The sequence below is a fragment of the Salarias fasciatus genome, chromosome 22 (genome assembly GCF_902148845.1).
Source record: "Salarias fasciatus chromosome 22, fSalaFa1.1, whole genome shotgun sequence".
Lineage (NCBI taxonomy): Eukaryota > Metazoa > Chordata > Actinopteri > Blenniiformes > Blenniidae > Salarias > Salarias fasciatus.
In genome coordinates this window covers 10,265,956-10,279,378 of record NC_043765.1, presented here as the reverse complement: position 1 = coordinate 10,279,378, position 13,423 = coordinate 10,265,956, and the positions used below count along the sequence as shown (strand labels likewise).

Genomic DNA, 13,423 nt, shown 5'->3' with positions numbered 1-13,423 from the left:
ACCAATTGAAAAGCAACGTCAAATTATGCTGGAAATACCAAAATCTTAACTTGGCTTCTCTGAAACACTCCCTGGATGTTCTGGAGGCTTCTGTTGGAAACCTCAGGCAGAGACCTCTGTCTGTGTCGGGGTCTGCTCCGTTTACGCTGCTTTTAAAAGTTTGTGCAGATTGGTGGAGTTACTGCAGCAGCCAATCACCTTCATGCACACAGGATGCAGTGTCTTTGTCTGAAGCTGTGGAATAAGTCCACACAGCGCATCTTTATCCTCCACCATTGCTTTTCCTCTCTCTCTCTCTCTCTCTCTCTCTCTCTCTCTCTCTCTCTCTCTCTCTCTCTCTCTCTCTCTCTCTCTCGCTGCTCTGACAGGGCAGTGAAGAGCAGAGGGAGGAGGAAGCGGCGCAGAGCGCGTTAACGAGCGTCTGAGCCCTGAAGTGAGCTGAGGTCTGACAGAGAGGCTGCGCTGACTCTGCCAGAGCAGAAAGAATAATATCCATCTCAACGTGCTGGTATCGATCGATACCAATACTAACTTTGGTATCAATACTATCGATATTTGGATCAATCCGCCCACCACTATTTCTCGTGTTGTTTCACCGCGCTGTGCTCCGTGGCTGTGTTCGAAACATCATACTTGCCTACTACTCATACTAACTTACTGAGTATACAGTGTGTTTACACTGGCAGTATGCGATTGTGAGTATGCGAGAAGTTCCCGGATGCATACTGCATTCTCCAGAAATGTTGAGTAGACATCGTGTGTTCACTACTCATACTGAAATTACCCAAGATGCAACGCAAAGGACAGCGGTTGCGGCAGACAGAGCTTGCGGCGCCTGGCGGCCGGCGGGTGTGGTGGGGGGTCTGGCCCCGCGATCTGGGTCCAGCCCCGGAGGGTGTGAGAAACTCTGCGCTTGCTGGCGGGCCGCTGCTGGGGTGCCGCGCCGCACCGGGGGGCCCGGGGGTCCGCCGCCGGACCTCCGGAACCGACTCGGTGCCACGCCCGGGGCGGGCCCGCTCCGTAGGACCGCTGGGTGAGACCGCGCGTCTCGGTCCCGCTGCTGAGCGGGTCGGCGGGGAGCCGGTCGGAGTGGCGGGGGCGGCCGGCGGTGTGATCTATGGGTGGCCGTTTGTGCCATACATCGCCTGGTACAAAACGCCGTGAAGAACGGCGCTTTTGACGCCGAACGCCGCCAGGCGCTTTTATTTTGAAACGCCTTCCGGCGTCTCAAACGCCGAGCGCCGCCAGGTGCTTTTAAAGCGCCACCAGGCGCTTGAAAACTGAGTGAGGAACTTTTTTCCATATATGTTTTCTTGTCCACATGACGTTTGATATATTAAATGTATTAAAATATATTTTTTCCCTTCTAATCAATTTTTCAAAACTCAAATGTTTAAAAACAAAAAAATAAATACTTTTGATCAGGGGTGAGCTCAATGAGGAGACTTACAGGGTTATAGGGTGAAAAATGTTCAAAAAATTACTTATCTGACATGTTTTCAGAGCAGCTAAAGTTTGTGAATACTCAGAACAGGACAAAAGGATTGTAAATGTTCCCACAGTGAATTTTTTACCTTTAGATCACATTTTCAAAATTTATGTAGAATCAAATTCCTTCACCGAAAATGTTTGAACTCTCATAAATACAATAAATAAATCCCAACTTGTGATAGAAAAAAAACCCACAAAGGAGTCTTGTGTAAACAAAGAAATCTTGAATGGTTGAGCCTATATTTCTTTCCTTCTCTCCTTCTATTTTGTAATAACAGATTGTAATAATACCTACACATTGTGGAATAAATTATCTTTTTGACCCCAGGCTTGTGACTTCGCAATTGAGAGGAATACATGAAGCCCACTGGTGTGACGATCCAGGAAAAGCAGTTTTCCTCTCTGACAGTAACCTGCTTGGTGGCTCCCCAGATGTCATGGTGTCCAGTGACTGCATCACTGAGATAAAATGTCCCTGCAGCCAGAAATGACATGTTTATAAGTGAAATAATTACCTGTGCCTTTGTACCAGTTAAACTGTTGTTTTATATTGTGTGATTTATTATTAAAAATATAAGCAGTAACAAAATAAAACAAATTTTGTCACAATAAATTAAGCGGGAGCCACATAACCAGTGTGAAGATTTGTGTTTAAGTAGTTCAGCATCCCTGACACTTACTGCCAAACGAATATTCAAATACTTCTTCTAATCATGCATTCAGATATTATTTGAAAAAACTGAATTGTACTGAGAATGTAAAGTTGTAACAGACAAACATAGACCCTAAAGAGAGAATCTCAGATTTATTTTTAAACATTTGAGTTTTGAAAAATTGATTAGAAGGGAAAAAAAATATTTTAATATATCAAACGTCATGTGGACAAGAAAACATATATGGAAAAAAGTTCCTCACTCAGTTTTCAAGCGCCTGGTGGCGCTTTAAAAGCGCCTGGCGGCGCTCGGCGTTTGAGACGCCGGAAGGCGTTTCAAAATAAAAGCGCCTGGTGGCGTTCGGCGTCAAAAGCGCCGTTCTTAACGGCGTTTTGTACCAGGCGATGTATGGCACAAACGGCCACCCATAGTGATCCACGGTCGCCCGCCGCCAAAGCCCGACCGGGCCTGGAGGCTGGGCTGCTGGGTCGGGGGAACCGACTGCTGCGGCCACGGCGCTGAGCGCCGTGCCGGGCGGGGGGGTTTGTGTGGGTTTGTGGTCCGGGGTTCCTGTGTGCTCTGCTTCTCTCTCTGCTTCTCTGACTCCTCCTGCTGGAGCCGCTCACTGCAGCTGGCTCATGTTGCCGAATTCATCCGAACAAAATCATAAACGGCTGGTATTTGGACAAATAAACGACACACTCGGGCTCTAAACCAACACTTTGTCGCCTAATTTAAAAAAAAATCTCGATGAAGTTGTACATTTGAAGAGTTTAGAGCTAAAGTGAAATCAGCTTTAGCAGGTCAATTTCGGCTCGGGGAGGAGTGCAATGCATCCTGGGTAATTATGTAGTATTGCTGTAGTGTAAACGCTTTGCATACTGTCTGATGGACTGAGTAAGCAGGATGCAGTATGGGTAGTATGAGTATGCAAGGATGTAGGAGGGCCCACCGCGGCTCCAGCATGGAGGAGTCAGAGAAGCAGGGAAGCAGGAGAGAAGCAGAGCACACAGGAACCCCGGACCCGCCACGAGGCCCCCCAGCCTCCAGGCCCGGTCGGGCTTTGGCGGCGGGCGACCGCAGATCACGCCGCCGGCCGCCCCCGCCACTCCGACCGGCTCCCCGCCGAGCCGCTCGGCAGCGGGACCGACACGCGCGGTCTCACCCAGCGGTCCTACGGAGCGGGCCCGCCCCGGGCGTCGCACCGAGTCGGTTCCGGAGGTCCGGCGGCGGACCCCCGGGCCCCCCGGTGCGGCGGGCCCGCCAGCGAGCGCAGAGTTTCTCACACCCTCTGGGGCTGGACTCAGATCGCGGGGCCAGCCCCCCCCACCACACCCGCCGGCCGCCAGGCGGCGCAAGCTCTGTCTGGTGCAACCGCTGTCCTTTGCGTTGCATCTTGGGCAATTTCAGTATGAGTAGTGAACACACGATGTCTACTCAACATTTCTGGCGAATGCAGTATGCATCCGGGAACTTCTCGCATACTCAAAATCGCATACTGCCAGTGTAAACACACTGTATACTCAGTAAGTTAGTATGAGTAGTAGGTAAGTATGCGGTTTCGAACACAGCCCATCTGCTTGCTCCGACATGTCCGGGTGTCTTACACTCTCGTGCGGAAACATGCTGCGCTTTAGTTCCGGGCGCTACACGCTAGCGGTTTCATGGTAGTTTCACTGTACACTATTAATAAACGAATCCTCGAAGCAACAGAATTTAATTCGAAGCTTTATAATCGAATTATTCGATTTTTTCGATGAATCGTTTCAGCCCTAGTAATGTTGAACTCCTGTCCACGCTCATTCAGACTGCTTGGTTTGAAAAGAACTGCCAGCTTTGTTGGACATTTTGAATCTTTGTTAACTTAAAAAAAGAAGAAGTGTGTTCAGGTGTGATGAGTTCCTGGATGTGGAGAGAATGTTCTCAGCTGGAGGCAGAATCTCCACTGCAGAGAAGTTCTGAGCCTCTTCTGACTGAAACACTAAATGCTGTCTGAGTTTCCAGCAGCAGAAAGAGTTTCTCTCTCTTCTCACCGTCCATCATTCTGGATCTCTGACGGTTTGTTCCAGAAAGTGTCTCCATGTCTGTTCTCCACGGCTCTCTGCTGGAATTCTGGGAAATTCTGTCTGATTTTCCAAAGTAATCCTGCTCAGTAATCCCTGTTTTGATCAGATATCCCTGTAATGAGATTACATTCATGTACTGTAACAGATTCCAGTTCCATTGTTTGTATCCTGATGACGTCACGCCGTTCAGTTCAGTTCAGTTTGATTTGTCCAACATTTCAAAACGGCTCCAGTTGAACCAAAGAGCTTCACAGAAGGTCAAAAGGAAGAAGAAATGAAAAAGGCTGAGCTGAACATATTTCTAACAGATCAGACCAATCAGACTCCAGATGTTCTCCAGTCCAGCTGCTGCTGACAGCCTGAGAGGAGAGGAGGGTTTCAGTCTGGACCTGAACTGTCCTCCAGACTGAGGCTGGAGCTGAATGGAGTTTAGTTTCATGGAGGAACCTGACTGAGTGTCTTCCACCCAGCAACACTCACTCTGAATTCTCATTGGTTCAAACAGCTTCAGCCTCTTCTGGCTCCTTTCATTTCCTGCTTCTTCTTCTCCACATGAAGAACAGTGACTTGTGTTTCTGCTGCTGGTAGAAGTGAGTTTCTAGTGAGCTGGAATCAGTCAGTGAGTTGAAGAGTTGATCAGTGAGAAGAAAGTGAGCTTTGATTGGTCTCATCAAGTGTTTCCAACCAGAGGAAGTGAAGAAAAGAGTGAAGAGATGCTCTTTGAATCTCATGGATTCAGGCTTTAAAGCAGCTCAACACTTTACACAAGAAAAGGAAGAAGCAGCCAGATCAGAGGGAAACAGCAAATGTCCAATCAGGCTGGACTGTCAGTGTTATTGATTGATTTACTCTCTTCTCTTTCTTCCAGACATTCACTCCATGAAGATGTTCCACACTGCAGCCTCCAATATTCCAAACTTTCCAGAGTTTGTGATTGTTACTCTGTTGGATGAACTTCAGGTTGATTACTACGACAGCAACATCAGGAGAGCAGTTCCCAAACAGGACTGGTCGAATAAAATCACAGAAGAAGATCCAACGTACTGGGAGAGGCAGACTCAGATTGGTCTGGGAGCTCAGCAAACCTTCAAAGGAAACATCGAGATCGCGAAGGAACGATTCAACCAAACTGGAGGTTTGACTGAACATTGTCTTTTTTCCTGATCCTGTCGTCACCTGAGTCCACACACACACACACACACACACACACACACACACACACACACACAGCTTGCTGGTCAGGTCAGATCCAGTCCTCCTCCAGTAGAATCAAAGCAGATCCATAGAGAAATGTGAGAGCTGCTTTGTGAAATTCAAAGAAAACTTTTTCCAAACAGAGTTTGAATGAAAACTCCCAGTTTGTCTCTTGTTCTTTGAGCTTTGAGTCAGCAGCAGCAGCAGCAGCAGCAGCAGCAGCAGGGGTGAAGTGGTTAGCACTGTCCCCTCACAGCAGGAGGACCTGGGTTGGATTCCTTTCTCTCCTCAGACTTTCTCCCAGCTCAGTGTGATGCTCACACACTCCATTCAGGCTGCTGATTGTTGACAGGAAGCAGATCAATATGTCCCACTGATCCTGAGTCAGCGTCAGCAGCCCGTTAGCTCCAGCAGCTGCTCAGCAAGGAGCTAACGGGCTGCTGAGCAACCAGGCTAACCTTCAGCTAGCTGCTGAAAGGAGCTAGCTTCAGCTAGCTGGTTAGCTAAACTAGCTTCAATGTCAGCTAGCTTGTTAGCTAAACTAGCTTCAATGTCAGCTAGCTTGTTAGCTAAACTAGCTTCAATGTCAGCTAGCTTGTTAGCTAAACTAGCTTCAATGTCAGCTAGCTTGTTAGCTAAACTAGCTTCAATGTCAGCTAGCTTGTTAGCTAAACTAGCTTCAGTGTCAGCTAGCTTGTTAGCTAAACTAGCTTCAATGTCAGCTAGCTTGTTAGCTAAACTAGCTTCAATGTTAGCTAGCTTGTTAGCTAAACTAGCTTCAATGTCAGCAAGCTTGTTAGCTAAACTAGCTTCAATGTTAGCTAGCTTGTTAGGTAAACCAGCTTCAATGTCAGATAGCTTGTTAGCTAAACTAGCTTCACTGTCAGATAGCTTGTCAGCTAAACTAGCTTCACTGTCAGCTAGCTTGTTAAAGAAGCTCAAAGGTCAGAAACTTGTTAAATAAACGAGCTTTAACATCTGCAGCATGTTACATAACCTAGCTTAAACAGCAGTTAGCTTGGTCAAAGAGCTAGCTTAAACATTACCTAGCATGTTGAACAAGCTAGCTTAAATGTCATCTAGCATGTTAGATTAGCTATTTAATACATCAGCTAGCATGTCAAAGAGGATAGCTTAAACTTCATTTAGTTTGTGAACTAAGTTAGCTTAAACATCAGTTAGCTTGTTGAAAAACTAGCTTAAACATCTGCTAGCTTGATAAAAAAAACTAGCTTAAACATCTGCTAGCTTGTTAAAAACTAGCTTAAACATCTGCTAGCATGTTTAAAACTGGCTGAAATATCTGCTAGCTTGTTAAAAACTAGCTTAAACATCTGCTAGCTTGTTAAAAACTCGCTTAAACATCTGCTAGCATGTTTAAAACTAGCTGAAATATCTGCTAGCTCGTTAAAAAAACTAGCTTAAACATCTGATAGCTTGTTAAAAAAACTAGCTTAAACATCTGTTAGCTTGATAAAAAAAACTAGCTTAAACATTTGCTAGCTTGATAAAAACTAGCTTAAACATCTGTTAGCTTGATAAAAAAACTAGCTTAAACATTTGCTGGCTTGATAAAAAACTAGCTTAAACATCTGCTAGCTTGTTAAAAACTAGCTTAAACATCTGATAGCTTGTTCAAAACTAGCTTAAACATTTGCTAGCTTGATAAAAAACTAGCTTAAATGTCTGCTAGCTTGATAAAAAACTAGCTTAAACATTTGCTAGCTTGATTAAAAAAAATAGCTTAAACATCTGCCAGCTTGTTAAAAAAACTAGCTTAAACATCTGCTAGCATGTTAAAAACAAGCTTAAACATTTGCTAGCTTATTTAAAACTAGCTTAACCATCTGCTAGCTTGTTAAAAAAACTAGCTTAAACATCTGCTAGCTTGTTAAAAAAACTAGCTTAAACATCTGCTAGCTTGTTATAAAAACGAGCTTAAACATCTGCTAGCATGTTAAAAACTAGCTTAAACATTTGCTAGCTTATTTAAAACTAGCTTAACCATCTGCTAGCTTGTTAAAAAAACTAGCTTAAACATCTGCTAGCTTGATAAAAACAAGCTTAAACATCGGATAGCTTGATAAAAACTAGCTTAAACATCTGCTAGCTTGATAAAAAAAACGAGCTTAAACATCTGCTAGCATGTTAAAAACTAGCTTAAACATTTGCTAGCTTATTTAAAACTAGCTTAACCATCTGCTAGCTTGTTAAAAAAACTAGCTTAAACATCTGCTAGCTTGTTAAAAAAACTAGCTTAAACATCTGCTAGCTTGATAAAAACTAGCTTAAACATCGGATAGCTTGTTAAAAACTAGCTTAAACATCTGCTAGCTTATTTAAAACTAGCTTAAACATCTGCTAGCTTGATAAAAACTAGCTTAAACATCTGCTAGATTGATAAAAACCAGCTTAAACATTTGCTAGCTTATTTAAAACTAGCTTAAACATCTGCTAGCTTGTTAAAAACTAGCTTAAACATCTGCTAGCTTGTTAAAAACTAGCTTAAACATCTGCTAGCTTGTTAAAAATTAGCTTAAACATCTGCTAGCTCGTTAAAAACTAGCTTAAACATCTGCTAGCTTGATAAAAACTAGCTTAAACATCTGTTAGCTTGATAAAAACTAGCTTAAACATCTGTTAGCTTGATAAAAAAAACTAGCTTATACATTTGCTAGCTTGATAAAAACTAGCTTAAACATCTGTTAGCGTGATAAAAAACTAGCTTAAACATCTGCTAGCTTGTTAAAAACTAGCTTAAACATCTGATAGCTTGTTCAAAACTAGCTTAAACGTCTGCTAGCTTGATAAAAAACTAGCTTAAACATTTGCTAGCTTGATTAAAAAAAATAGCTTAAACATCTGCCAGCTTGTTAAAAACTAGCTTAAACATTTGCTAGCTTGATTAAAAAAAATAGCTTAAACATCTGCCAGCTTGTTAAAAAAACTAGCTTAACCATCTGCTAGCTTGTTAAAAAAACTAGCTTAAACATCTGCTAGCTTGTTAAAAAAACTAGCTTAAACATCTGCTAGCTTGTTATACAAACGAGCTTAAACATCTGCTAGCATGTTAAAAACTAGCTTAAACATTTGCTAGCTTATTTAAAACTAGCCTAACCATCTGCTAGCTTGTTAAAAAAACTAGCTTAAACATCTGCTAGCTTGATAAAAACAAGCTTAAACATCGGATAGCTTGATAAAAACTAGCTTAAACATCTGCTAGCTTGATAAAAAAAACGAGCTTAAACATCTGCTAGCATGTTAAAAACTAGCTTAAACATTTGCTAGCTTATTTAAAACTAGCTTAACCATCTGCTAGCTTGTTAAAAAAACTAGCTTAAACATCTGCTAGCTTGTTAAAAAAACTAGCTTAAACATCTGCTAGCTTGATAAAAACTAGCTTAAACATCGGATAGCTTGTTAAAAACTAGCTTAAACATCTGCTAGCTTATTTAAAACTAGCTTAAACATCTGCTAGCTTGATAAAAACTAGCTTAAACATCTGCTAGATTGATAAAAACCAGCTTAAACATTTGCTAGCTTATTTAAAACTAGCTTAAACATCTGCTAGCTTGTTAAAAACTAGCTTAAACATCTGCTAGCTTGTTAAAAACTAGCTTAAACATCTGCTAGCTTGTTAAAAATTAGCTTAAACATCTGCTAGCTCGTTAAAAACTAGCTTAAACATCTGCTAGCTTGATAAAAACTAGCTTAAACATCTGTTAGCTTGATAAAAACTAGCTTAAACATCTGTTAGCTTGATAAAAAAAACTAGCTTATACATTTGCTAGCTTGATAAAAACTAGCTTAAACATCTGTTAGCGTGATAAAAAACTAGCTTAAACATCTGCTAGCTTGTTAAAAACTAGCTTAAACATCTGATAGCTTGTTCAAAACTAGCTTAAACGTCTGCTAGCTTGATAAAAAACTAGCTTAAACATTTGCTAGCTTGATTAAAAAAAATAGCTTAAACATCTGCCAGCTTGTTAAAAACTAGCTTAAACATTTGCTAGCTTGATTAAAAAAAATAGCTTAAACATCTGCCAGCTTGTTAAAAAAACTAGCTTAACCATCTGCTAGCTTGTTAAAAAAACTAGCTTAAACATCTGCTAGCTTGTTAAAAAAACTAGCTTAAACATCTGCTAGCTTGTTATACAAACGAGCTTAAACATCTGCTAGCATGTTAAAAACTAGCTTAAACATTTGCTAGCTTATTTAAAACTAGCCTAACCATCTGCTAGCTTGTTAAAAAAACTAGCTTAAACATCTGCTAGCTTATTTAAAACTAGCTTAAACATCTGCTAGCTTGTTAAAAACTAGCTTAAACATCTGCTAGCTTGTTAAAAACTAGCTTAAACATCTGCTAGCTTGTTAAAAACTAGCTTAAACATCTGCTAGCTTGTTAAAAACTAGCTTAAACATCTGCTAGCTTGTTAAAAACTAGCTTAAACATCTGCTAGCTTGTTAAAAATTAGCTTAAACATCTGCTAGCTCGTTAAAAACTAGCTTAAACATCTGCTAGCTTGATAAAAACTAGCTTAAACATCTGCTAGCTTGATAAAAACTAGCTTAAACATCTGCTAGCTTGATAAAAACTAGCTTAAACATCTGCTAGCTTGATAAAAACTAGCTTAAACGTCTGTTAGCTTGATAAAAAAACTAGCTTAAACATCTGCTAGCTTGTTAAAAGCTAGCTTAAACATCTGCTAGCATGATAAAAACTAGCTTAAACATCTGCTAGCTTGTTAAAAAAAACTAGCTTAAACATCTGCTAGCTTGTTATAAACTAGCTTAAACGTCTGCTAGCATGATAAAAACTAGCTTAAACATCTGCTAGCTTGTTAAAAAAATTAGCTTAAACATCTGCTAGCTTCTTTAAAACTAGCTAGACATCTGCTAGCTTGTTAAAAGCTAGCTTAAACATCTGCTAGCATGATAAAAACTAGCTTAAACATCTGCTAGCTTGTTAAAAAAAACTAGCTTAAACATCTGCTAGCTTGTTATAAACTAGCTTAAACGTCTGCTAGCATGATAAAAACTAGCTTAAACATCTGCGAGCTTGTTAAAAAAAATTAGCTTAAACATCTGCTAGCTCGTTAAAAACTAGCTTAAACATCTGCTAGCTTGATAAAAAAAAACAAGCTTAAACATCTGCTAGCTTCTTAAAAACTAGCTTAAACATCTGCTAGCTTGTTAAAAACTAGCTTAAACATCTGCTAGCTTGTTAAAAAAAAACTAGCTTAAACATCTGCTAGCTTGTTAAAAACTAGCTTAAACATCTGTTAGCTTGATAAAAAAAACTAGCTTAAACATCTGCTAGCTTCTTAAAAACTAGCTTAAACATCTGCTAGCTTGTTAAAAACTAGCTTAAACATCTGCTAGCTTGTTAAAAACTAGCTTAAACATCTGCTAGCTTGATAAAAAAAAACTAGCTTAAACATCTGCTAGCTTGTTAAAAACTAGCTTAAACATCTGCTAACATGATAAAAACTAGCTTAAACATCTGTTAGCTTGATAAAAAAAACTAGCTTAAACATCTGCTAGCATGTTTAAAACTAGCTTAAACATCTGCTAAACATCTGCTAGCATGTTAAAGAAGCTAGCTAAACATCTGCTAGCATGTTAGAGGAGCTAGCTAAACATCTGCTAGCATGTTAAAGGAGCTAGCTAAACATCTGCTAGCATGTTAAAGGAGCTAGCTAAACATCTGCTAGCATGTTAAAGGAGCTAGCTAAACATCTGCTAGCATGTTAACGGACCTAGCTAAACATCTGCTAGCATGTTAAAGGAGCTAGCTAAACATCTGCTAGCATGTTAAAGAAGCTAGCTAAACATCTGCTAGCATGTTAAAGAAGCTAGCTAAACATCTGCTAGCATGTTAAAGAAGCTAGCTAAACATCTGCTAGCATGTTAAAGAAGCTAGCTAAACATCTGCTCGCATGTTAAAGAAGCTAGCTAAACATCTGCTAGCATGCTAAAGAAGCTAGCTAAACATCTGCTAGCATGTTAAAGAAGCTAGCTAAACATCTGCTAGCATCCTAAAGAAGCTAGCTAAACATCTGCTAGCATGCTAAAGAAGCTAGCTAAACATCTGCTAGCATGCTAAAGAAGCTAGCTAAACATCTGCTAGCATGTTAAAGAAGCTAGCTAAACATCTGCTAGCATGCTAAAGAAGCTAGCTAAACATCTGCTAGCATGCTAAAGAAGCTAGCTAAACATCTGCTAGCATGCTAAAGAAGCTAGCTAAACATCTGCTAGCATGCTAAAGAAGCTAGCTAAACATCTGCTAGCATGTTAAAGAAGCTAGCTAAACATCTGCTAGCATGCTAAAGAAGCTAGCTAAACATCTGCTAGCATGCTAAAGAAGCTAGCTAAACATCTGCTAGCATGTTAAAGAAGCGAGCTAAACATCTGCTAGCATGTTAAAGAAGCTAGCTAAACATCTGCTAGCATGCTAAAGAAGCTAAATGAAATGTGAGGACGATACATTCCAGTCACATGAGAGCGTTGTGAAGTCGGGCTCAGACTGGAGGAAATCCAGAGTTTCTGTTGCTTCCTCACATCAATGTGAATCTCACTTCAAGACTTTTCAACAAAGCGTCCAAACATTTGACTGCAGCCATTCAGAACCTCACTTCATTGCCTTTGTCTTCAGTTCCACTGAACAAAGTTGCTGAATGAATCCAAACCACTGATTGATGATGAAAAAGCTGCGACGCGTCAACATGGAGCTGAATCCAGAAGAAATCCATCAAGTCAGAGTCCTGATCACACACCAACACTCACTCACTGTGTGTGTGTGTGTGTGTGTGTGTGTGTGTGTGTGTGTGTGTGTGTGTGTGTGTGTGTGTGTGTGTGTGTGTGTGTGTCTCTCTCTCAGGTGTTCACGTTTTCCAGTGGATGGTTGGTTGTGAATGGGACGATGAAACTGATAAAGTGAACGGAAATTGGCAGTACAGTTACGATGGAGAAGATTTCATCGTTTATGACCTGAAAACAGAAACATGGATCGCTCCAGTTCCTCAGGCTGTTCCCACCAAACACAAGTGGGACAATGACAAAGCAGATTTGGCTTATACCAAAAACTACCTGACCACAGAATGTCGTGACTGGCTGAAGAAGTATGTGGAGTTTGGTCGGAGCTCACTGATGAGAAAAGGTAAAATGTTTGGAGTTTGTCTCTCAGCTTCTCTTCTTTCATGCTGCTCTCAGCATCTCCTCTCCTCTCTCCATCTGGCCTTCCTTCATCCCTCTTTCCATGGCCCGTCTCTTCCTGGCTGCAGTGGCTGACATGAGAGAGAAAGAGTGTAGAGAAGAATCCAGTAAAGTGTGAGGTGTCTTCCTGCTTGTTCTCCAGATCTTCCCTCAGTGTCTCTCCTCCAGAAGACTCCCTCCTCTCCGCTCACCTGCCACGCTACAGGTTTCTACCCCGACAGAGCCGACTTGTTCTGGAAGAAAGACGAGGAGGAGCTCCATGAGGACGTGGTCAAAGGAGAGATCCTCCCCAACCATGACGGGAGCTTCCAGATGAGCGTTGATCTGGATCTTTCAGGGCTCAAAGATGAAGACTGGGGGAGGTACAGCTGTGTGTTTCATCTGGCTGGAGGACAGGAAGTCTCCAAGAGACTGGACAAACGGGACATCAGGACCAACTGGAAGACAAATGATGGAGGTCAGAGACTCTTCATTTCACTCTCATTCTCTCCTGTGTCTTTTGTTCCGTTCTGATGTTTCTCTTTGTTGACAGCAGCTTCACTCCTATCAGTGTGTTTTTATCTGCTCAACAGTTCAAGAAGCTCAATAACTTCCTGCTTTTTCTGAGTTTCTCTTGAAAAGTTTTTCTCACCACCGTCCAGTTTTTCTGCTTGTTTTGGTTTTGATTCTCTGAATTCCTGTTTTCTGCTCACATCATTCCGTGACTCTGTGTCTGAGGAGCTCATCTGAAGAAGGAACAATCTGCTCTTTTTTTATTTTTATGTTTGATTTATTTATGAATTTTGAACAGAAAGACGAGCAAGT

General features: G+C 41.4%; 3 protein-coding genes across 7 annotated transcripts in view; 1 reads left to right on the top strand and 2 right to left on the bottom strand.

The window, feature by feature from the left end:
• The window catches only part of LOC115409078 (class I histocompatibility antigen, F10 alpha chain-like), a 420,939-nt gene that overhangs the window by 17,788 nt on the left and 389,728 nt on the right, over positions 1-13,423 (top strand). For all 5 annotated transcript variants that reach the window (XM_030120075.1, XM_030120074.1, XM_030120073.1 and 2 more), the window contains exons 2-4: positions 5,079-5,345; positions 12,285-12,563; positions 12,762-13,076. In XM_030120075.1, the coding sequence (XP_029975935.1) occupies positions 5,079-5,345; positions 12,285-12,563; positions 12,762-13,076 (861 nt within the window). The remainder of the gene's footprint in view (positions 1-5,078; positions 5,346-12,284; positions 12,564-12,761; positions 13,077-13,423) is intronic.
• Positions 1-13,423, bottom strand: part of LOC115409072 (class I histocompatibility antigen, F10 alpha chain-like) — a 324,040-nt gene that overhangs the window by 53,473 nt on the left and 257,144 nt on the right. The window lies entirely within an intron of this gene.
• LOC115409071 (class I histocompatibility antigen, F10 alpha chain-like) overlaps positions 1-13,423 on the bottom strand; it is a 118,061-nt gene that overhangs the window by 72,861 nt on the left and 31,777 nt on the right. The window lies entirely within an intron of this gene.